This window comes from Solanum tuberosum, unplaced genomic scaffold (genome assembly GCF_000226075.1).
Source record: "Solanum tuberosum cultivar DM 1-3 516 R44 unplaced genomic scaffold, SolTub_3.0 scf00443, whole genome shotgun sequence".
Taxonomy (NCBI): Eukaryota; Viridiplantae; Streptophyta; class Magnoliopsida; order Solanales; family Solanaceae; genus Solanum; species Solanum tuberosum.
In genome coordinates, this window is record NW_006239434.1 from 171044 (window position 1) to 193221 (window position 22178).

At 35.2% G+C, this 22178-nt stretch overlaps 4 protein-coding genes and 1 non-coding gene across 5 annotated transcripts in view; 4 read left to right on the top strand and 1 right to left on the bottom strand.

Moving 5' to 3' along the window:
• Positions 1-2619, top strand: part of LOC102596741 (DNA replication licensing factor MCM6) — a 5933-nt gene extending 3314 nt beyond the window's left edge. The window contains exons 10-18 of the mRNA XM_006364761.2: positions 180-254; positions 348-488; positions 601-804; positions 894-1055; positions 1136-1191; positions 1328-1467; positions 1559-1684; positions 1967-2097; positions 2187-2619. Of these exons, the coding sequence (XP_006364823.1) occupies positions 180-254; positions 348-488; positions 601-804; positions 894-1055; positions 1136-1191; positions 1328-1467; positions 1559-1684; positions 1967-2097; positions 2187-2318 (1167 nt within the window). The 3' untranslated portion in view covers positions 2319-2619. The remainder of the gene's footprint in view (positions 1-179; positions 255-347; positions 489-600; positions 805-893; positions 1056-1135; positions 1192-1327; positions 1468-1558; positions 1685-1966; positions 2098-2186) is intronic.
• Positions 2620-3673: 1054 nt separating this feature from the next.
• LOC102597065 (CTP synthase-like) lies at positions 3674-9716 on the top strand. The gene is made up of 22 exons (XM_006364762.2): positions 3674-3891; positions 4011-4149; positions 4949-5028; positions 5449-5535; positions 5663-5713; positions 5786-5903; positions 5985-6041; positions 6165-6229; positions 6317-6400; positions 6554-6604; positions 6719-6781; positions 6871-6917; positions 7058-7127; positions 7221-7283; positions 7566-7655; positions 7730-7768; positions 7879-8106; positions 8214-8299; positions 8414-8462; positions 8609-8689; positions 8771-8864; positions 9168-9716. The coding sequence occupies exons 2-22, from the start codon at positions 4032-4034 to the stop codon at positions 9350-9352; spliced, it is 1806 nt and encodes a 601-aa protein (XP_006364824.1). The 5' UTR covers positions 3674-3891; positions 4011-4031; the 3' UTR covers positions 9353-9716.
• A 344-nt stretch (positions 9717-10060) lies between these two features.
• Positions 10061-13908, top strand: LOC102597394 (uncharacterized monothiol glutaredoxin ycf64-like). Its single transcript, XM_006364763.2, has 3 exons — positions 10061-10382; positions 11465-11734; positions 13718-13908. The coding sequence occupies exons 1-3, from the start codon at positions 10175-10177 to the stop codon at positions 13771-13773; spliced, it is 534 nt and encodes a 177-aa protein (XP_006364825.1). The 5' UTR covers positions 10061-10174; the 3' UTR covers positions 13774-13908.
• Positions 13909-14760: 852 nt separating this feature from the next.
• On the top strand, positions 14761-14832 carry TRNAQ-UUG (transfer RNA glutamine (anticodon UUG)). The gene has a single exon. It is a non-coding gene; the product is annotated as a tRNA-Gln (tRNA).
• Positions 14833-15237: 405 nt separating this feature from the next.
• LOC102597716 (uncharacterized) lies at positions 15238-19667 on the bottom strand. The gene is made up of 7 exons (XM_006364764.2): positions 19272-19667; positions 18961-19123; positions 18340-18540; positions 17999-18244; positions 16284-16431; positions 15909-16137; positions 15238-15818 (listed from the first exon to the last, which is right to left on the bottom strand). Exons 1-7 carry the CDS (start codon positions 19585-19587, stop codon positions 15478-15480), a joined length of 1644 nt encoding a protein of 547 aa, XP_006364826.1. The 5' UTR covers positions 19588-19667; the 3' UTR covers positions 15238-15477.
• Positions 19668-22178: the final 2511 nt, after the last annotated feature.

Sequence of the window (22178 nt, forward strand, 5' to 3'; positions counted from 1 at the left end):
GAGGGTGGGAGGGGGGGGGGGGGGGTCTGTGCAAATTAATCTGGAAATGAGTATCTCTAGACAACTCAGTTGAGTTAATTCTTATGTTTTTCTTTTCTTTATTTGGATTTCTTTTCAGTATATTTTTATCATCTTAACTTCTATCCCATATCCTAATAAGTTTTCTTTATGCTTTTTAGGCTGGTGCACTGATGCTTGCAGACAATGGTGTCTGTTGTATTGATGAATTTGACAAAATGGATGTTAGAGATCAGGTATTTACTCTTCATGCCATCTCATTTCTTCAGCACTTCTGTTTACTTTCAACAAGTTTAGCTCTGATACTGGAGATTTCTGCCATCTTTGAGGTTGCCATTCATGAAGCAATGGAACAGCAGACAATAAGCATAACTAAAGCTGGTATACAAGCAACACTGAATGCCCGGACTTCAATTTTAGCTGCAGCCAACCCCACGGGTGGGCGATATGATAAGACCAAACCTCTGAAGGTGACTATTGTTCTTGCTACTAATGCTTCCTCCTGATGCTGGTGTTTGTCTTCATTCATGCATATTTCATTTGTCATTTCTATTTGTCTAATAATAGTGTTTTCTTGTACAGTATAATGTTGCACTACCTCCTGCCATTCTTTCAAGGTTTGATCTGGTATATGTTATGATTGATGACCCTGATGATCAAACAGACTATAATATTGCTCATCACATAGTGAGAGTTCACCAAAGGCGGGAAAATCCAGTTGACCCTCCTTTTAGCACTGCACAAGTGAAGCGATACATAATGTATGCTAAAACACTGAAACCTAAGGTTTGTGATGCACCTTTGTATATCAAGGTTGTAGTAGATTCTGCTATCTGCTTACTGTTGTATTAAAAAAATATATTTGTATTATCCAGCTTTCTGCAGAAGCTAGAGAGTTGTTGGTTGATTCATATGTTGCTTTACGTCAAGATGACACTGCTCCAGGGAGTAGAGTTGCCTACCGCATGACTGTAAGACAGCTGGAGGCGTTGATCAGACTTTCGGAGGCTATTGCTCGATGTCACTTAGATATTCAGGTGCGAGAAGTGCTGAATTTTCATGTTGGTTTTTTAGTACATCATTGAATATATGCTCTCAACTGTGTATTTTGGGATAGGTGCAACCACGTCATGTACAAATTGCAAAGAAATTGTTGAAGACATCGATAATCAGGTACAAAGAAATGCATAGTACCTCACAGTGAACTTTTGAAAAGACGCAAAAAGTTGGATGTATGCACCAAATAGTTATGAAGAAAAATACACAAGCAATTTATGTAGATAACTGGACAATTCAACTTTTTATGCAGTGTGGAATCCAGTGAAATTGATCTATCTGAGTTCCAAAATGAGAATCCTGAGGATGGTGTTGGTGATACTCAAAATGGTACTGGTCAAGAGGAAACTGAACCAACTGAAGCTCCGGCTGAGTCAGTATCAGGGAATGCAGGTATGCAATATTCAATTGGTTGTTTTTTAGGATCTGATTTTCAAAATGCAGAGACTTCTTGTGTCTTAATTTGGTGGTTATCCATGTGTAGAAAATGGTGCTGGAACTACAAGCAAGCAAGGAAAGAAACTAGTCATTACTGATGAATATTTCCAGAGAGTCACCCGTGCTCTTATTCTGCGATTGAGGCAGCATGAAGAGACTGTATTGCAAGACGGTAAGTCAGCGCGTACAAAATTTACAGAATCTTTTGCTTAGGGTTGTTAGAAAAAGTTGAATTGAAGTTCTACAATGCTTTGTTTCGATGACATTAAATTTTCAGTGTGATATGATATATGGGGAAATAATGAAAAAGGGACACAACAAATAGGACCAGTAGGATCAAGTAATACAAACTTGAAAAACATTCATTTGCTAGGGGAGAATTAAGTTTTAATCCTAGTTAAGACATTTTTCTTTTGTTGAATGTGGAATGCTCATAACCATTATACACCTGTAGGGACTGGATTAGCTGGAATGAGGCAGAAAGATCTTATACAGTGGTACGTGAGTCAGCAGAATGATAAGAATAGCTACAGCTCCATGGAAGAGGCAGCAGCTGAAGTCACGAAAGTGAAAGCTATTATAGAGGTAACCTTGGGATATTTATCATCACAATGGTCTTGATAAATATATTTCCTATGCTCAACTGTTATTTGGACCATATTTATGTTGGACAGAGCTTGATACGAAGAGAAGGCCATTTGATAGTTGTAGATGATGGTACACAAGCAGGCGAGGAAAGTGGAAGGCAATCAGCATCCAGAAATGACCGGATTTTGGCAGTGGCTCCCAATTATGTTGTAGATTGATTTGGAATTCTTGTGAACAGGACAGAAAATCTGGGGCTGTTTGAGCTCAATGGCAGCGCGGCCTAAAGTACTAAGATTGGGGAAATTGTGTTTTCTATTGTGAAAGCTGAGAAATCTTACACCCTTTGTGGAAATGTTCTACTATAGGAGACTAACTTGTTCAAGTTAAACTAATTGTTGTACCTGAGTTTGAGAATGTGAAGTTATCAAGCCTATCTGTACTAGTATTAGTATTTGTGTTTGTTTATGTTCAATGTAAAGTATCAACTGGAATTAGTCTTCTGGATTCATTAAGCTGAAATGGTGCATTTTAAATTCTAGATATTTCATATTCTAACCAACTCATGAGTAATGAAATTGTTGCTAATGTCCTTTTATTTTTATTTTTTATCTTCAAAGAGAGACTAGTACAAGGTGCATCTTTGAGGGATATAAAATTAAGAACACAAAAAGAAGGAAAACAGTGTAAAAGATCGTTTTCAAGATTGAGAGAGATTTTCAATCACTAATATATAACTATGTGTCATATTCATTTTAGTTAAGAATAACGTTTTAATTAGGAAAAATAATTTATGTGATTTTGATGAAAGACTTATCTATACGTTTTTTCTTGCATACTCAAAAGAATGCTACTTCCGAAAATTATTCTATACTTTAAAATTTTGTACCTAAATCAAACTAAAACACGTAAAATGTGATGAAAGCGGCATCTAGGAAGTAGCGACTTTTAGGAGCGTGATTATAGCAATAGATTTGCCACTTAGAGTTCTCCACTTCAACAAGAGACATAAATATTGTCAATTTCAATTTGCTGAGTTGGACCTAAAGAACATATGTGGAAAAGTTTTGGATAAGACAGCATATTCTTGAACTATTTTTTTAACAAATATTATACCTTACGTTTTCTTTCATCAAAAAATATTTTTTTATTTTATTCATCTATTCTAATTTCTAACAAATCAACTAAATTTTATTACTACCTTTCAATTTTGCATTTTATAATAAGCTAGTAAATTTTATTTTCAAATATCTATTTAATCATAATAGATTTTGGATCAAATTTCAAAGATTTATTTTCAAAAAAATTTCAAGTCACTTTCATTCACAGAACTTTAAATATTTCAAATGAATATCTAAACACGTTAATTTTCAAATTCAAAATTGTCAAACGAGAGTGGTAGGTATTACTATTAGTTCTCAAATTTATTGGAATTGACGATATATTAAGAACGTGCCTAGTCAATACCTAGATAATTATAGGACTAGGTAAAATTAAAGTAGTAATAAATAATTTCTCAAAAGGAAAGAAATATTAATTGTAATATATTTCCATTTTTATTAGTACTATATAGTTTTGAAAGAGGGACTAGGGAAATCCTCTCTTTCGCCCTGACATTTTAATACATAGAGCCATAAAGCCGCCATCGCTTCATATTTCATACCTAACAAAGTTTCCGCCATCATTCTCTCCTACCATTCTTCCTTCCCCTTTCATCTTTCCTTCATATCTCAGTAAAGTTTCAAACAAGTTGCTGTTCGGTGCGCCGGGTAATTTCAAATCCATCTTTAGTAGGTAAAGTTAATTGCTATGTATATATTCTCTCTACATTCTAAGTTACTGCACTGTTTTTCGAGTTTCTGTATTTTGTTCTGGCGAAAACAGTTGATAAATAGTGTTGTTCTTCATTGTAGATTGACGGGGGGGAATCAGAGATGAAGTATGTGTTGGTTACTGGAGGAGTGGTTAGCGGGCTCGGTAAAGGAGTCACCGCCAGCAGCATCGGTCTTATTCTTAAGTCATGTGGTCTTCGCGTTACTTCCATTAAGATAGGTTGGTCTCAGCTGATTTTATAATATATGTATATACCCTGTTACTAGAAACACAGTGATTTTCTCTCGTGTATGTGAATGGGAATTTACTTTGGCCACCGTGTAAATTTTTGTGGGAAGAGATTATTGTTGTTTTTATTTATAAAAAAAACAAAATCTTGAAAAAAGTTAATAAGTTTTCCTTGTGTTAGGGAGCATTAATGTTCTTTTTGTGGTATCGATGCTAAGTTGGTTAAGTTTCAAGCATTTTCTTGATCAAGAAACCATTTACTACCCCAACCCTAATTGTATTTCTAAACTTTTCTGATGGAATCTTGAACTACTGGAGAAGCCAAGAAAGTTAATAAGTTTTCCTTGTGTTAGGGAGCATTGCTTTTCTTTATGTTCTTTTCTGGTATTGATGCTAAGTTGTTAAGTTTCAAGCATTTTCTTGATCAGAAATCATTTACTACCCCAATCCTAATTGTATTTTTAAACTTTTCGGTCGGAATCTTGAACTACTGTTTGCGCAAAGGAGAAGTGGAGAAACTTAATAAGTTTTCCTTGTGTTAAGGAGCATTGCTTTTCTTTATGTTCTTTTTGTGGTATCAATGCTAAGTTGGTCAAGTATCAAACATTTTCTTGATCAGAAACCATTTACTACCCCAACCCTAATTGTATTTGTTCCTTTCTTTTGAGTTTGTTATTCATAATTTTTGACAAGCATATGCTGTTTTTGGTTTGTTTGATTCTCCATCAAGTTATATTAATTGTCATGGTATGTATCTGTCCTCCTTTTTCATCCGATTTCCCTTGTTCAGATCCTTACTTGAACACCGATGCTGGAACAATGTCTCCATTCGAGCATGGAGAAGTATTTGTCTTGGATGATGGCGGAGAGGTTAGTCAGTAACCTTTCATATTATCAATTCATTAGTGCTTTTGTGTTCTGAAAAAGATTTTGTTTCATCTTCTCTCTAGACATCTGTAGAGGTCAGGTGGAGCGGTCATAGCTGGAACAAGTTCCTTAAACTTTGAACATATTAATGTGATATCTTGCAGTAATCAGTATAGTCTTTCTAGACTTAAGCTAAACATGTTAATTTTCTGATGGCGACTCTGTGCCCTGATAGTGTTACCCATAGCTCTTGTTCTTCATTTATGGCAAAACTTCCGGTTGCTCTGTTTTATTGTTATTGTGTCAACTTTTATATAGAGAGAGTAGAGACAAACATTATTGATTTAAGACTCAGGAAAGGTAAAGTGGAATTTTTTGTGTTGATGCCAATAGATCATTGCTTTATTTTCTTTGGTTTTGTAGGTGGACCTAGACCTTGGTAACTATGAGCGCTTTCTGGATATTAAGTTGACACGTGACAACAATATAACTACTGGAAAAATTTACCAGGTATGTTGTCAAAAATCGGTAATTTCTTCCTACATGATTTTATGGATTCATGCTTCCTCAAATTCATGTAATGAAATCCATGATGCAAGATGTTTAGCTTGAGAAACTGCTTGAATTCCATTTTCAGTCTGTTCTTGATAAGGAGAGAAGAGGAGATTATTTGGGGAAGACTGTTCAGGTTTGTCGCTCTTCCAGAGTACATTTTCATCTACCTTAAGTTATGCTCTTACTAATCTGCCCACTTGTTTAGGTCGTCCCTCACATTACAGATGCCATTCAAGAGTGGATTGAACGTGTGGCTGTCATACCAGTTGATGGAGAGGATAGTCCAGCTGATGTTTGTGTCATAGAACTGGGTGGAACTATAGGTATGGTCAAATGATGTTTGACAGTAGGCACGATAAGTTGTTTATGGATCTGTTTTCTCAAAGTAACTGATCCTTGTGCAGGAGATATTGAGTCTATGCCATTTATTGAAGCTTTAGGACAATTCTCATATCGTGTAGGTAAGGTTGCGAGTCCAAGTTTAAACTGACATCACCATATAATGAATTTTGTGCCCCAGGAAATACAATTGTTAAGTTTAGTGCTTGAATGCAATTAACGTTTTTCAATTTGCTGCTTCTTAGGTGCTGGAAATTTTTGCTTGATACATGTCAGCCTTGTGCCCGTTTTGAATGTAGTTGGTGAGCAGGTAGCTTCTGATCAAATTGTATTTACATTAATTTTTTTTGTTTAAGTAACTAGTTAGTTGAGTGCCTAAGCCCTTTTCAATTTTCAGAAAACAAAGCCAACTCAACACAGTGTCAGGGGTTTGAGAAGCCTGGGACTGACTCCAAATATTTTAGCCTGCCGGAGCACAACGGTTTCTCTCTCTCTCTCTCTCTCTCTATATATATATATATATATATATATATTTGTCTCTCTAAGTGTCTTTTCATCAGCTTTCTATCCATGTTATTTATGTATATGTTTAGGTTTGTCAAGTTCAGCTTTTGAAGTTCGTTTTCTTATTTAGGGACTTGATGATAATGTGAAGGAGAAACTTTCCCGTTTTTGCCATGTTCCGGTATTGTTTTCTTTCTTTTATACAATCTATATCTCCAAACACCTATATCTTATATCTGGCCATGTATTATATGTGATTCTCTGGTGCTGAAGTTCTGTGTATCTTGGTTTCCAGGTAGATAGCATCATCAGTCTTTACGATACCTCAAACATTTGGCGAGTTCCTTTGATTTTAAGAGTGAGTAGTGTTGGTGCTCTTATTTTGATGTTTTTGCATAAATTTTCACGGTGAGTTTTAAGAAAAAAATATTTTCTTCGTTGGACCAGGATCAGAAGGCCCATGAAGCAATTCTGAAAGTCCTGAACCTTAAAGGGTAAGCCTGATGAGCTCCACTTTAAATGTCTTTCGTTTCTGTTATGTGATGGCCTGTAGTCTTCAATCTTCAGCTTTCAGTATCTTCACTTTTGTGACATTTCGTGTATGGTAAAATATTTTGGTTTTTGTCATTCATAGAGTTTCTCGGGAGCCTGTCTTTGGAGAATGGACATCTCGGACTGAACTTTGTGACAGACTACATGAGCCAGTATGTCATAGGATATATATGTTAATTCTCTTTTCGTTTTGGAGTTTATCTCTCATATTGTCTAAAACCTTTCATAATTTGCCATCCATACAGGTTAGAGTTGCCATGGTGGGAAAGTACACAGGACTTTCAGATTCGTATCTCTCTGTACTGAAGGTGAATATCTCATCTAGACTTCTCTCAAGTCAAATCTAGATCAACTGACACGTTTTACTTGCACTTATCTACTCATGTGATTGTTGTTGGGCTTATATGGTTAGCCCCTCAAACACTTTCCAGCATAGAATAAATAAACACTTTCCTCTGCTTTAATGCCCTTCTCATTTTGATCTCGTTACTTCTTTTAGGTGATTGCTGTAGTCTGACTTATTTTAAATTCATATAGTTTCTCTGGTGGAGTTAATAACCATCTGTTTGATTTATTTTTTGTCCTTTCAGGCTCTTTTGCATTCCTCTGTAGCTTGCCGCAGGAAACTCTTTGTAGATTGGGTTCCAGCCAGTGACCTTGAAAATGAAACTGCCAAAGAGGTATTTTTGTCCGTCTTTGTGTCTTTGCTTTATATCTTGTATGACAAAAGCTGACTTTTAATTTCCAATTGCAGAATCCTGAAAATTATAGAAATTCGTGGAATTTGCTGAAGGTTCGGATAGTCTGATTCCTCAACGTTATATGATAGCTGAGCTTACCCTTTAGTACCCCTACTTAATCTTATATAATCTTGTGACGTCTGACTGAGTCATCTGTTAATAGGGAGCGGATGCTATAGTAGTTCCCGGAGGATTTGGTGATAGAGGTGTGGAGGGTAAAATACTTGCTGCCAAATATGCACGTGAAAACAGGATTCCTTACCTGGGCATATGTCTAGGCATGCAAATTGCTGTTATCGAGTATGCTAGATCCATTCTTGGGTTGCAAGATGCGAACAGTACAGAGTTTGATCCCAACACTCCGAATCCTTGTGTAATTTTTATGCCGGAGGTTAAGTTCTGACACTTCCCCTTAATCATGAATTTCCCTCATGATTTTCATGTATTTTAGGTCTCACTTTAGTACTGGGTATATTAATCTGTAGACCATATTCACAGGGTTCAAAAACGCATATGGGTGGTACCATGCGTCTTGGATCAAGAAGAACTTATTTTCAAGTCAAAGATTCTAAATCTACAAAACTGTAAGTACTTCCTTTCCTCCAACCGCACTGCATTGGCTGTATCTTGATTTGAAGCCATTCTGGAGGGCTTCTCCTATTGATATTACCAAGTGGTTAAACTATATCTTTTCTCAGATTTGGCAACCGGAGCTTTGTAGATGAGAGGCACCGTCATAGATATGAGGTACACCACTTTTTTTTCTTCTGTAAATTTGGAACTGTGGTGTAACTATTGCACATCTAGGTGGACTGGTTTAACTATATGTGGACTATAAGATGTGATATCTTTAGTAAGGGACGTATGCTAAAAACTTATTTTGTGCTGTGTAGGTGAATCCTGATATGGTGCAGCAATTTGAAGATGCTGGCCTTTCTTTCACTGGCAAAGATGAAACTGGTCGCCGCATGGAGGTGAACCTTTATATAATTGAATTATGAATTCATGATAGATACTCGTAGTGTTATTGATTTAATTTTCTATTTCTTCTACAGATTGTTGAGCTGCCTAATCATCCGTACTTCATTGGTGTTCAATTTCATCCTGAATTTAAATCAAGGCCAGGAAAACCGTCTGCCGTGTTCTTAGGTATTCCTCCCTTCTTTATCCTTCTGCTCATAGCCAGCTTGAATACCTCATGCTTACTTTGGAAGTATCATTTCACATTATATGTGGCTCGCTTCTTCTAGTTGATCCGGAGAAGTCAATGTATACATCTTAGATTATTTGATTTGTTGACATTAAACTGAAGATTGGTACTTTGAAGGAATTAAGTGAATGAAGGTTTTTTCTAACCATGAAGTTCAACTCCTAATGTTATGAGTAGTCTCTCTCTTATTTTGAATCTTCTAATGCTCCTCGTTATGATCTTATTCCTATTTCTCTGAACAGGGCTTATAGCAGCAGCATGCGGGCAGCTTGATTCTCTTTTGAAGAAGGGTGGAGCACCGACTCATGTACTTAGCAACGGTACATCTGGTGAAAAATTGCATCGAAATGGAAATGGAAATGGAACGACTCTTGCCAATGGATCTTTAGATGGGATTTATCGCAATGGGAATGGTGTACATGTCTAAGGAAACAGTAAAAACACTATTCGGGTCGATGGCCTTGTGATCTTTTATCAATCAAATTTTGCTAGTGCCTTACCTCCAGTCGATATGTATAGGTTTTACTTACAGCTTCTCTCGTTAAGGTTATCTAGGTATAGAGCTAAATTCCGGTCTTTCTTACGGAGTTATAGCGGCAGCAAGTTAATTTAGGCATTTATTTTGAACAATTAAAAAAACTTTTTTGATTACCTCTCCAATATGAAACTTGTGTTTGGTAGTAAAAGATTGGATTGCTCGTTGAGACCTAATTCGATCTTTATGGAGTTGTCGAGATGGTTTTCTCACAAAGTTTGTTATATCATCTATATCCACTTCCAGTTTACATTGATTGTTTCTTTAGACCTTACCGTAGAGTATACATGTATGTATTAAATTCTTAACAATATTTTGTTAAAAGGCCAGAAGAGAAGCCAATAGTTTTGTTTGATTTTCCATATAACAATTGCCTTCTTGCACAAATAGACCTTTGTTAAACAACAGCACTACAAATTTGAGGCTGGATCTCAATATTGCTTTGTCTTATCAAACAAAATGTTATAATGAGGTCTTAGGAGTAAGAAGGAGTATTTTTAATATAATACGATAAGATTCAAAAGTAGTGAAAATTACAAATGAAATAAGTTAAGTTGTAACCTTTTTCTACTCGTAAATTGATGTAATAAATTTATTATTTTGGGTGGGTCTTTGTGAAGTAAATCTACGGTTAGGAGCGCTTGACTGGTTAATGGCGTAGGGATAGATATTAGCGCTGATTCGTGTGAAAGAAGACTTCAGAGGAAATTGAGGATGTCGCTCGGAATTTCGCTTCAATGGCAACTCCCGTCCGTTATCAGGAGTACTAGAACCTCGGCAGCTCAGTTACGTACGACCGATGTTTTTCTCTCGCTTCCTACGGTTCATTCCGGTCGTGCTCTTCAGTACTCAACCATTCCCAGTAGCTCAATTGCTACCGGCAAACGGGATGGACGGTTAAGATCCATTCGTTGTCTATCTGGTAAAATGGATTTCCCTTCTTAATTTCGCATCATGATATATTCTAGCTTATAGGGTTTTTAATCGTTGGTGTGTTTATTTCTTCTACTGCAATTTTTTTAGTACTAGTTTCTCTGATTTAATGAGGAGCAATCTAACTTTTTCATGCTGTTGGAAGTAATTGCTTTCTGTGTTACTTTAATTACTTGTATATTAATGCATTTTCTCTTATAGTATCAGTTTATTGTCTTGTCTAAATCATGTTTCTTGAGCAGAATTCCGGATCGTTTCGTTTAACGAAAAAATGAATCTTTAGATTTAAATTTAGCTGTTTATGATGTGATTCTTATCCTTAAAGCAAACAAAGTAAATAGCTTAGTTAGTAAGTCAACCATTATTATAAGCATCTATTATCATAATTCATAGATCGAGATCTCAAGTAGAAATACTTGGCCAATTAGACTTATGTTCTTACCAGTCCTGCAAGTTGGGGAGCTTAGTCTCATAGATGAAGAGAGAGATTAAAAAATTTGTGCAAGGTATATTAAATACGAATAAGTTTGTTAGCAATCTCTTTGATGGTAGAAGCTCACTAAGAATGGAAGACCCTTAATTGCTAGCGGAGGTGATTAGTAAGGCAAGACTTAGAGGGGAAAAGATCGTATTTGAGGATATTGCAAGTCTTCTTTGTTGGCATTCTTTGTAGGTTATTTAGAAGAGCAACATGGCAAGGATGGAATTGTTGAAAGAGAAATATTTGGTGAATCACATCCTGTCAGTCAGGCTTTTGAGGAATGGATGTTTACTTGATGGTTTTAAGTAAAGGAGACATAAGTTTACAATCTTTCAATTTATGCCTACAGAGAAATCTTCCCCCAACCTTTTGGCTGCTCCAAGTTGTGTGCGTCCATGTTCTTTTGATGTTATGATATGAAGGGGGTCCTTTTGCTCATTTTGTGTTTATTTATCATTCCATATTTATATATTCTCTCTTATTATGCTTGGAATGTACAACTCATTTTCTCATTTAAGAATAGCTGAGTAAGTAAGTCACTCATTTAAGAATTGCTGACATGTGTTTAATTCACTTTCATGCTCATGTAGCTCTGGATCCTAACTTGAAGTCTACGCTGGATAAGGTTGTCACATCACAAAAAATCGTGTTGTTCATGAAGGGGACCAAGGGTATTCCACAATGTGGATTCTCAAATACAGTGGTTCAGATATTAAAAGCACTAAATGCACCCTTCGAGACACTAAATATCCTTGAAAATGAAGCACTTCGTCAAGGATTGAAGGAGTATTCCAGTTGGCCAACCTTTCCACAACTCTACATTGATGGAGAGTTCTTTGGTGGCTGTGACATTGTTGTAGGTAGGTATACAAATTGATACTTCAATATGCATCAGAACTTTTTTTGAAACGTTTGCGCACCTCGACTCTTTATGTGTACCTGCTACCTCCCACCAACACAGGTACAAGTAACTTTGTCCATCAAAGTTGAGGCAAATGGGAAGAGATCACCTAGTGTCTTTTGTGTTTGCCTGGATTCTAACCTTGGTCCCTAAGAAGAGTTTTTTGTGTTTTTAGGTTATGTTACCTAACTTGAAGGTGTAGTACATGGTTCGTATTTTCATAGTTGTTTACTATGTTGATGAACTACTGTCAAGTTGAAGTTTTGTTCATAATATGGTGAATTATCATAACTCTTGAAATTTGGGATTGAGCACTTTGTTGCTGAGAAGAACCAGCTTAACTACCATAAATAACTTGGACAGAATGTAAGAATTCTCTGTACTCAATAGTCAATTCAACCTCCTACACCACATTGTTCACCTTGTTGATCATGTCTTCTCTTCCTCAAACACTCAACTGCTAAGCTGATCCTTTTTTCCATTCATTCACATCCTTTGAAGTCTTTAACTGGTTTTTTTAATACCAAGAAATCTGTCTGGATCCAATCCTTAGGACCAACTGCAGCCTTTGAAATTTGGGGATGGTGGGCCCACCTTTAAGTGGCTTCTCTTTTCAATTCTTTTAAAAATGTGATGGGTAGGAATATCTTTGGTACCTCTTGAGTCTTGCACCTAGATTGCTAACGCTATTGTACTTTTATCAAATTGCTCTCTTATTGCCAAGTTTCTCAATGTAAGGTCCCAAACTAGTAATCTCTATAAGTTGACTCTAAATGAGAACACAATAAAGGGATTGTATCCCAAAAGTTCCCTAACTGTCTTTCTAATTAGGAAGGTTTCCATATGGATGGGCATTCAAGAATTGTCTAGATATGACCTGATTCATTGCAGACATCTAAAGAAAACATATTCTCGATATCTTTGGCTACCTCACAGTGTAGAAAAAGGTGTTTACTGATTTTACTCAGGGAATGCACATGTAGTAGCCGCTGCTCCACGTATTCTCCCTTTTGTCGTTTGATAATCTTGAGTTATTACAAGTTCCATGCTATTGTTCACCCAAAGAAGGCTACTTTTATGGCAGATTTTGTCTTCCAGATGAACTTCCACGGACGTTCAACATTTTCCGTCCTGCCTCTATAGTGTACACCAATTAAATGGAAAAGGATTTCACTGGGAAGACTACCTTTCCTTCTGTCAAGATCAGTCTGTTAAGTTCCAAGCTTATGACTTAGATCAGTGACAAGTAAAAGTGAAAATCTATTTTTGGAATAGTGGACAAGTAATAGTGAACAAAGGGAGTACTTACATAGTTACATTGAGTTAACACCTTCCAATTATAGTTATCCTCGTTGAAAATGTAAATGACTTTGCTTGTCACTTGTTGCTAGATAGTAGATTGTTACTCCTTAGATCAAATGATCAGTTCACACGGGTTTAAGCTACTTCTAGAAAAGTTAATAGAGAAAATACGTATCATGAACAAGACTTTATATTCTACACCATCTGTTTCAATGTATGTGACGCTCTTTCCATTTTGGGGACATTCTAAATTTTTTGACATTCTTCCACCTATATTATTACTTTATACATCTTTTATGAATCTGAATTCATTTAACTATTCAAACCTTAAACTTTGATGTGATCCGTACAAAAATTTCAAACACAATTACTGTTATTATACACAAGTTAAAGCAACATCCTAAACTCCATATGTAGTACTGTCAATTCAAGCTTGCAAGCAAATGCTAGACCAGACATGAACTTCACACCTCTTGCTGTGTCTAGATATTTTACTCTTTTAGTTTTTTTGGAATTTACTCCAGCCTTCATCTCAAAGACAATATTGAGCACTCAATTCAGTTGCTGTCATCATGGTTTGTGTCAAGTTTTGATTCATACTGATTGGAGATTAACAAGTTGCATTGTTTTATTATTACAGAAGCATACAAGAGCGGAGAGTTGCAAGAGTTGCTAGAAAGGACATTGTGCTCCTGATAGATTCAGATGTAATAAACCCATTATTGAATTGTATGAACTATCAGGTGTCTGTTATTCTTACTACAGATAATAAAAATATTCTCTTATGTAAACTTTAAGTTATGAAGACATCTTGGAAAATGCGGTTTTCAATTGCATATACTAAGTAATCATTGAAGAGTGCATGAGAGGCGAAGTAATGTGATATTTTTAGGGCATGAATTGACAGGATCAGAAATGGGATACCTATAGTCACAGCCTCACAGGTTTGAGTTGTGGAATCAGACCACTGGTGCTTGGTTATGGGAGATTGGAGAATGCTTACACTACACCCCATCCCTTCCCCAAACTCTGCATTGATGCAGTTGATGGGAACAAACATTTCAAGTCTTGAATGTTTTTGGATTTGATTGAGTAGGGCTGTTGCTTTTGCACGTTTCTTAGCTTTAATAGAGCGTCAACTCCAGTTACAAGCTCTTCAGCAGAAAGTGGAAATAACACAACAATTTAAAATTACAAATTCTAACTACCAATCCTCACTGCGAAGTCATGTAATTGCAAGGCAAAAGAAGCTCCTAAAAGTTGAACTCTAGATACTTGAGATAGCAGGGAATCCTATTGCCAAAACTATAATATATGATTATCTGAAAAATAAAAAGATGCAGAAAACTGAGACAGGGGTTACTGTGAGGAATATATAGTCAGTGGTAGTGATCTTATATATATAGCCCAAATTCAAATAAATTAAACGTTGCTCTAAGGAAAAATATCTGCATCACTATTCACTACAACAGTGGTAACCAATATTGGAACAATACATTGCTGTTTACAAAATTGATATGACAACGATGGTGTTGAACACAACATTTTTCTTTGGATTGACAAATGACAACAGAAGTGAAATTTGTTCACACAAATTTACTTAAAGTCTGGAGCTTTAGAATATCACCCCCAGAATTTATTGCCAGAGATATTATACAGGAAAGTTAAAACTAATCATCATCTGGTTCTATGGTGTAGTGGTTAGCACTCTGGACTTTGAATCCAGCGACCTGGGTTCGACTCCCGGTAGGACCTGTTCTTTTTTTTTTTTTTGCAGGCGTAATTAATTTTTTTCCTGGGATAATTCTTTATAGGCGTGATTAATTATTATTTTTTACTGGGTTAATTCAGCGCCTTCGAATATTCCAATACTTGTTCAAAAGTTTTAAGAAATTGCAGTACTTTTCACAAATTATGGGGGATTTATATTTATAAGAAAACATAAAACTTAAAAAATTCAAATTGCATGGCCAAATAAAATTTCAACTTCCCTTCAATCTAATTTTAAGTCACGTCCAAACAGGCTTGATACTTTTATATTAGATTCAACGAGTATATCAACAGAAAGCATAAAGGTTTAGTAATTAAAAAGAACCGGAGTTATTGAATATTAGAATGAAATAGATCCAACTTAAGCAAAATTGATAATGAAGATTGATATAGTCGACTCCAACTACTACTTTAGAATGTGGCATAGCTTACCGAGATTGTTGGTAATTATAAATTCAGTAAATTTTTTAAGAACTGTCAGGCCATTTAGAAATACAACAACATTACACCATGCATTCCACGAATTATCAGCTCAATAAGTGCAAATCGATTGAAAACAATAGCTGAATGCCATACAAAATCAGCCTAACTAGGAGATATCTCCCAATGAATGTAGCTAGCAGCATATATCTATATTAATGGAATGGTCAGCACGGGTTTTTTCCTCGAACTGCAGAAAGAGTGTAGCTGATTGTCATCAAATGTCCCAAAACCAGAAAGATGGATGCCATATGCTTCCATTCTGTTCACATCCCGTGGAATAGGTGACTGCCAAAGTCCATCCCACCATGCAGGCGGAAGAATTGGAGTACGAGCACATTGCTTTGATTGGCTGTGGCAGCTTAACGTACCAGCAAATCGGTTCCACACGTGCCCCCAACCAATCTGATTCTTCAGACCTTCTCTAAGCAAGTTACTCTGGAAGCTACTGAGGAAGGTGAAGTTTGATCCAGCAGAGGATCTATCTTCTTCTGAGAAAGATATATTTGAGTGAGAAACTTAAAAAAGAGGCATATTCAACTACAGCTGGAAACTAAACCACTATGAAGTTACAAAAGTACCGAGGCTGTTAGCTGCAGCTAACGCTGCAACCAGCTGAGCAAATGTGGTCCCAACACGCCGGTGAGCCCCAGAGATAACCGCATGTTTTGCACGTGAAGCAAGAAAGAAATCCACAAATGCCACCCATCTTGGCGCTGTACCCCAATCCTTTGTTCTAAAATCTAGAGTATGAAAATTTGAGTTGCCAGATGTATTTCCTTTGAAGTGTTTGAAATCAAAGTGAAGGACCTAGCAAAAACAAATGAAAGAATGTCAATAGCCCAGTTCCATCAGATTGTTGAAGTCGAGCACTACAGATTGAATCACTCATAACTAGTGATTCCTGTTGTGTTAAAAGATTATGAAGCAATACGGAATTGGCAAAAGAAGCTTACTTCTGCAAACTGATTCAAATCTGGAGCAATATCTTTGACTAGAGAAGGATTATCTGAAACCAAAATTATTCTGGGCTTGGACATCAATTTTAGATTTTCCACAGATTTTCTGATGCAAGAGAAGGCTGCTTGAACTGCTCTAATGGACCTGAGAAAATACAAAGGAGGAATATCGATAATTAATTAAGGGGTATGGGCTCATGCCAATTCTCCCTGTATACTGAAATCTGTATACTGCAAAAATGGAAAATACACGAAACATCAACCATCCCAGCACTACATGTATGATTATCCAGGTTCGTTGGAAAGGAACAGCAGCACCAAAAAAGTTTTGATAACCTCTGTTATAAAAATGTATCATTGTAATAAATCACAAGTGTTCCAGGGGAGAATAAACTAGTTTCATGTAGAAATTTTCTCTTCCTTTTACTTTCTTTCTGATACACACAAACAAACAAAAAAAAGGGGGAGAACCCCATACAAGTCGGTGTACTATTGACCACATCTGACCAAATTGGGGTCGTATTACCTAGATCCTGAGATCTTGAAAAGTCTCACATAGCATAAGATTTGGATAGATAACGGTATTAAAATGCAATGTTTTCCCCTAAAAGCATCACCATTCAAAATGAAAAGAAAATTTGGAACAATAACTTAACCAATGTAAAAGTAATAAGAAAATCAGCAATCCTCTCTTGAACTCCAATTGTTGCACAAGAAAAAACTAATGTGTTGTTTAAGGAACGAAAGAAATTATCACAAAGCAATGAAAGAAAGTTATTTCTTTTCTTTATTTGGTCTGGATAATAATTAACCTCTCGTTTTCTTGTTCTTCCATCATCCAAACCAAACAATATTAGGGTTTTTTTCAAACTCTCGGTTCCATTCTCTTCTTTTCCCTTCACTAGTTTCGGAACATTGCGTAAAAAGATGACATTATCAAAAAATGATTATCTACTGTAAATCACACTCTAATATCAGAAACAAAGCACCAGAGATTAAATAATGTTTGTTCATTCATGCATTGGGAAAGATGAGGGAAAAAGATGTAGAACTACATTCTATAATAGCCGCTAGTCCAAATGGACTTCAAGGACAGAACTAAACAGGAGCTTCTATGATTAAAAGAACTAGCTTCAAATTTGGAGCTTAAGTGTCTTAGGCAACTAGTATTCTGGTATAGAGAACAATGTGATCAAGAGCTTGAACACTTTTTGACTCATTTCTTTTCTAGATTAAAATAGATCCAACAAAATTTGCTTTATATCATCATAAAAGGTGAGATAGTTTATCTCAGATTAAAATTGAAAGAGTCAAATATCAACTGCATATTCATTTGGAGAATTCAAAAGGAAAAGGTCACTGACGAAAGAAAATGATGGGGAGGGAAAAAAGACGAAAGGAGTTCGAGGGACTAAAGTGGCAAGAGAGGACTGTAGAATTTTGTAAGAAGATAAGGCCAAATCTCCTTTTCATCCAATTCATATCTTCCTGGGTTAGTTTAGGACTATGATTTGACTGCACTCGGTCACTACAAAAACATGGAGGGGTCTGCCTGGGGTTGATTCGGGATTACTCTACAGAACACTGGTAAGAGACCAAGGAAATTATTCAACTTCAGACACCTTCAAACTTCAGAGAGTGTTCTTTCTTTTATAAGAATTCTGAATAATAATTTATAATATGTCGAAGGAAAGATTAATCTGGTACACTACCTATTCATAAGCATCCGCATGTGTAGAGCAATATCAGGGTCAGCACCACCTTTCAATGCCCAGTTCACAGCATGTTGAATATTCTCGGACGGAAATATGAGAAGTCTCATTAGCTCCCCAAAAACGTTAGGCCTATGTTGAAGGTCATCTGATTTCCCGAATAAATTAGAAGCTGCTATCCTCATCTCATCATGTACATTCTTCAAGAAAAATTGAGCAGCCACAGCATCTGTTGTATTCTGGAACCTGTCCCAACGAAGTCAGTCAAATGATTACTCTTTCCTTGTCAATTTTTTGGAAGAGTGGAGAGAAGAAGGATCATGAATGATATTCTCATTTACCAGATAATAGGTTGTTCCCAGACCCTCCAATTGCTACACAGAACATTAGTTCGTGCTGGCTTCTGGAAATCATCAATTCTGATAACAAGATGCCTCCCATATTTGGTCAGACAACCATTTTGTCTCCAAAGGTGCTTGATTTCTTTCAATGTGAAGGTAAGATTGGAGTAAGAGATGAAATCCTCAAAAGGAAATCTACCCCTGAAGTTTTGAAAATGCAAAAATTAGACATAAAGAAGATATTTTTGGAGTACTAGGCCAGAACATGAGCTATGCATGATCAATACTTATTTACTAGAGTGAAGAAACAGAGTTTCACCTATATAATGCATACATATGTGTGTACATTTTTGTGTGTGTTTTAATAGTTTCTCGCTAATGAAGCAAAATTTGCATTTCTATTAAGACATGCTATTCTACTGGAATGAGATACTATTTCTGAAAGCGCAAATGCAAAAGGGACTAGTTATTCCGTGCATCTATATTGGGGGTTGCTTCCAAGTGGACTGAAATAGTTCAATGTCAAAACTAGGAGGGAAAGAGACAACAAATATAGAATCCGAAACTAAACATGTACACCAAACAGTACAAATAGAAAGGCTTGAGAGAGAACCAATATGCCTGGATTGCCCAATTATCAACGACCGGTTCAACATCACGCTCAGTGCTCCAGCAGTTAAGATTTTGTACATCTCATTACCAAAACCTGCTTCTGATGCTTTGCCCAACACAAAACCATGTCTGCAGAACTCCTCCGGCGAAAGAGCTCGAACTCTCGAAGCACCTGTAAAAAAGCAATCAACTATTAGTGATTCCTTAATTGCCAAACATATAACAGTTCTTCCAGTAATTTCATGGAAAAATAAGTACAACTTCGGTTCACAAATCGAATAGATAACAATAAAATAGCATGAAATGTAGTTTAGTAGTACCATTTATAGCAAAGTGACTTTCGATAATTTTCCTCACTCTGTAACTTTCCTCCGAAAACCCGCGGCTAAATACCTCGCCCATCTCCTCCACGGTTGCGCATGTTTTTAGTGGTTGAGCATCGGAGTGGTTCGAGTGGAAATTTGTATCTGCTGGCTTAGCATTCACGTTTTCAGAGGTGGTGATTGGAAGCTGAGTGGACGGATCGACGGACCTCAAAGTTAGGATCAATAGTCCGACGACAGTGAAAGCTGCGGTGGCAATGAGTGCGCGGTGGGGAGAGAGTCGCCTCCGACGAGATCCCAGCTGCAACCTCATTTGTTCACGGTGTAAATAGTAAATACTTCTCCCGTCGCGTGGCCAGCTTTTAGCCTTGTACTAACATTTTCAGGATCCAATCTTTGGTTTTTCTTTTTTCTTTCACTTTTCACGCGCACCGTCTGGGGAAAGGCTCAAAATAGTTCCTCATGTTTGGGTTAAGGTTCAAAGTCATACTTGAGTTTTCATATAAAGTACTAATAGTTTCTCATGTTTGCAATATTTGTGCACTTTTGATCCTCCTCAAAAAAATTGCCTATTTTTTAACATTAATTTTGATCAAAATTTTATGTAATGAATGTCCAATCGTCTTTTTATCTATTTAGTAGAAATAATAGCTCTATGTGAGAGAAGATGATAAGAAGAACACATTGTTCTGTTCAATAGAAATATTACTGCAGCTAAACTAGGAACATCTTAACATATGACGTTGGAAGAAATGAAAAAAAATTGTACTATTGCACGTGAAATTATCGTGATAAACCTCTCGACTTTACCTGCAATACAATTTATACTTAACAAAACAAGATGTTTTTCTTCTCACATTCTCTCATATGGAGTTATTATTTCTACTAAATATATAAAATGATGATTGAACATATCATATATAAGTTATGGATAAAATCAATGTTAAAAAATAGGCAAAATTTTGGAGGAGGACCAAAAGTGCACCAATATTGCAAACACGAGAGACTATTAGTGTTCCATGTGAAAACTCAAGGATGACTTTGAGCCTTAATCCAAAGATGAGGGACTATTTTGAACCTTTCCTCCTCACCGTCACATGTTAGAATCTAATTTGGATTTGCAATGAAGTCATGTTTTCAGCCTCTTTGGTTAAGCGAGTAAAAAATGTTAATTTTTAGTTTTTTTATAACCATAAAATTTTTGTGCTTCTATTTAGTGAGTTCTAACTTCTATGTGTGAGATTAATAATCAAATGAATGAGTTTCAAATAGCACATAACTTAATTATTATGATATCATTGGGAGTTATGGTAAGTAAGTGAAGTTGCACAAAAATAAAAATAAATAGAACATTTGTAATATTGTTTCAAACATAAATATAATACATTTTAAATTTTTTAGAATTTTCGTTGTCATCTATACTGTATTTATTTTATATCAACAAAAATATTTGAAATTTAAATCGCTTGAATCATTTCTAGATAATGTAAATGTAAAATCACTTCTCAATAAATAATTTTTTGTGACTAACAAAATGTTGTGCACACAAAATACTTTAGTTCAAAATCGTCAATTCGCATCGTATAATACAATCAATTTACTTTGTTACTTTAATTTTCACCATATAGATGAAAATACATTTTAACTTTGTCATACTTAGAGTTGATATACTCTTATTGTAAAAGTGATTCACATATATATTACTATCTTATGAAAATGGTTCACATATACTTTGTCGTTATAAAAGTAGCTCACATATATCGTTTTCATTTAATTAAAGTAAAAAGATTAATTTTAAATTTAAAAAAAAATCATGTAGAAGTGTATATGATCTTTCTAGCAAAGTTCAAGGGTGTATTTGATATTTTTCATACATGAATTATTTTTTAACTTATTTGAATTTCATATTCTTATTTCATTTCTTTCGTTCTTTAATATAAAAACAAGAGAAGTATAAAAAGAAAGTGGAAACAGACAAAAGAGAAAGAAGTAAGAAGAAAAAATTTAAATTGTTTTTTGTGCGGCTATATCATAATTGTAAAACTAACTTTTTGCGTCTATATTGTAATTTAGTTTTTGTATCTATAAAAATAATAATTGGGGCATTCATAATAATTTTTATAAAGATATCACTGAAAAAATAAATTTGACCACCAAATTAGTAAATTTAAATTAACAGTTGGATAAAAAAAAGGAAAAAACATATAAGAAGGATCAAATATACTTCTACATTGACCTTTTTAAAATAATTTTTTTCAATATCATGTTAGAGGAAAAGAGTATATATGAGACATTTGTGTAACCGTAAAGGTATATATGAGTCATTTTCAAATAAGGAATATATTAGCTCTAAATGACAAAATTGAAGAGTGTATCAAGCCCTTTTCGCATTTTTAATTTTTATTTCTTATTCGGTGTTTGATATCCTCATTAAAGTCTGATTAAATTTGAATTTACATATTGCATCACTCATTTTTAGTCAAGACTCTCTCAATAAGATTTTTTTTCAATCTCAAAAACTCTAACAAATAATTGTTTCTAATAATAATGTGTTTTCATTGGATTGATTCTGTTATTAGAAACAAGATGGATAATTACTTGTGCATTCATAGATTGCAATAGCTAATATGATTAAATAAGGACATATGTTTTACGATTTTCTTATCACTAAATGTTGATTATTGATGCAAAGATTGAAAATTCCGTTATTGTAGTACATAATTATCAAGAGTAAAATAAGAGTGACAATTTTTTCCTCAAAGAACGAAGCAAAATGAAATAATTGGTGAATAATTCAGATGAGAAAATGAAATTATCGACAGTTCAAATAGAAAAATCAACGACTATAGTTCAAATAAAATAATAGAACCACTATAATTTAAATGTGAAATTTGCGAATCCGGG

Bases quoted from the DNA above. Each gene is read 5' to 3' on its own strand.
- LOC102597065 (XM_006364762.2), top strand. From the start codon at position 4,032: ATGAAGTATGTGTTGGTTACTGGAGGAGTGGTTAGCGGGCTCGGTAAA. The intron at 6,042-6,164 runs GTAAGGTTGCGA...GCTGCTTCTTAG, and splicing joins ACAATTCTCATATCGTGTAG to GTGCTGGAAATTTTTGCTTG. The intron at 7,656-7,729 runs GTATTTTTGTCC...TTCCAATTGCAG, and splicing joins AAAATGAAACTGCCAAAGAG to AATCCTGAAAATTATAGAAA.
- LOC102597394 (XM_006364763.2), top strand. From the start codon at position 10,175: ATGTCGCTCGGAATTTCGCTTCAATGGCAACTCCCGTCCGTTATCAGG. The intron at 10,383-11,464 runs GTAAAATGGATT...ATGCTCATGTAG, and splicing joins ATCCATTCGTTGTCTATCTG to CTCTGGATCCTAACTTGAAG. The intron at 11,735-13,717 runs GTAGGTATACAA...TTATTATTACAG, and splicing joins TGGCTGTGACATTGTTGTAG to AAGCATACAAGAGCGGAGAG.
- LOC102597716 (XM_006364764.2), bottom strand. From the start codon at position 19,587: ATGAGGTTGCAGCTGGGATCTCGTCGGAGGCGACTCTCTCCCCACCGC. The intron at 16,432-17,998 runs GTAGTGTACCAG...GTATTTTCTCAG, and splicing joins ATGCGGATGCTTATGAATAG to GTCCATTAGAGCAGTTCAAG. The intron at 15,819-15,908 runs GTACTTTTGTAA...TATCTTTCTCAG, and splicing joins AGCTGCAGCTAACAGCCTCG to AAGAAGATAGATCCTCTGCT.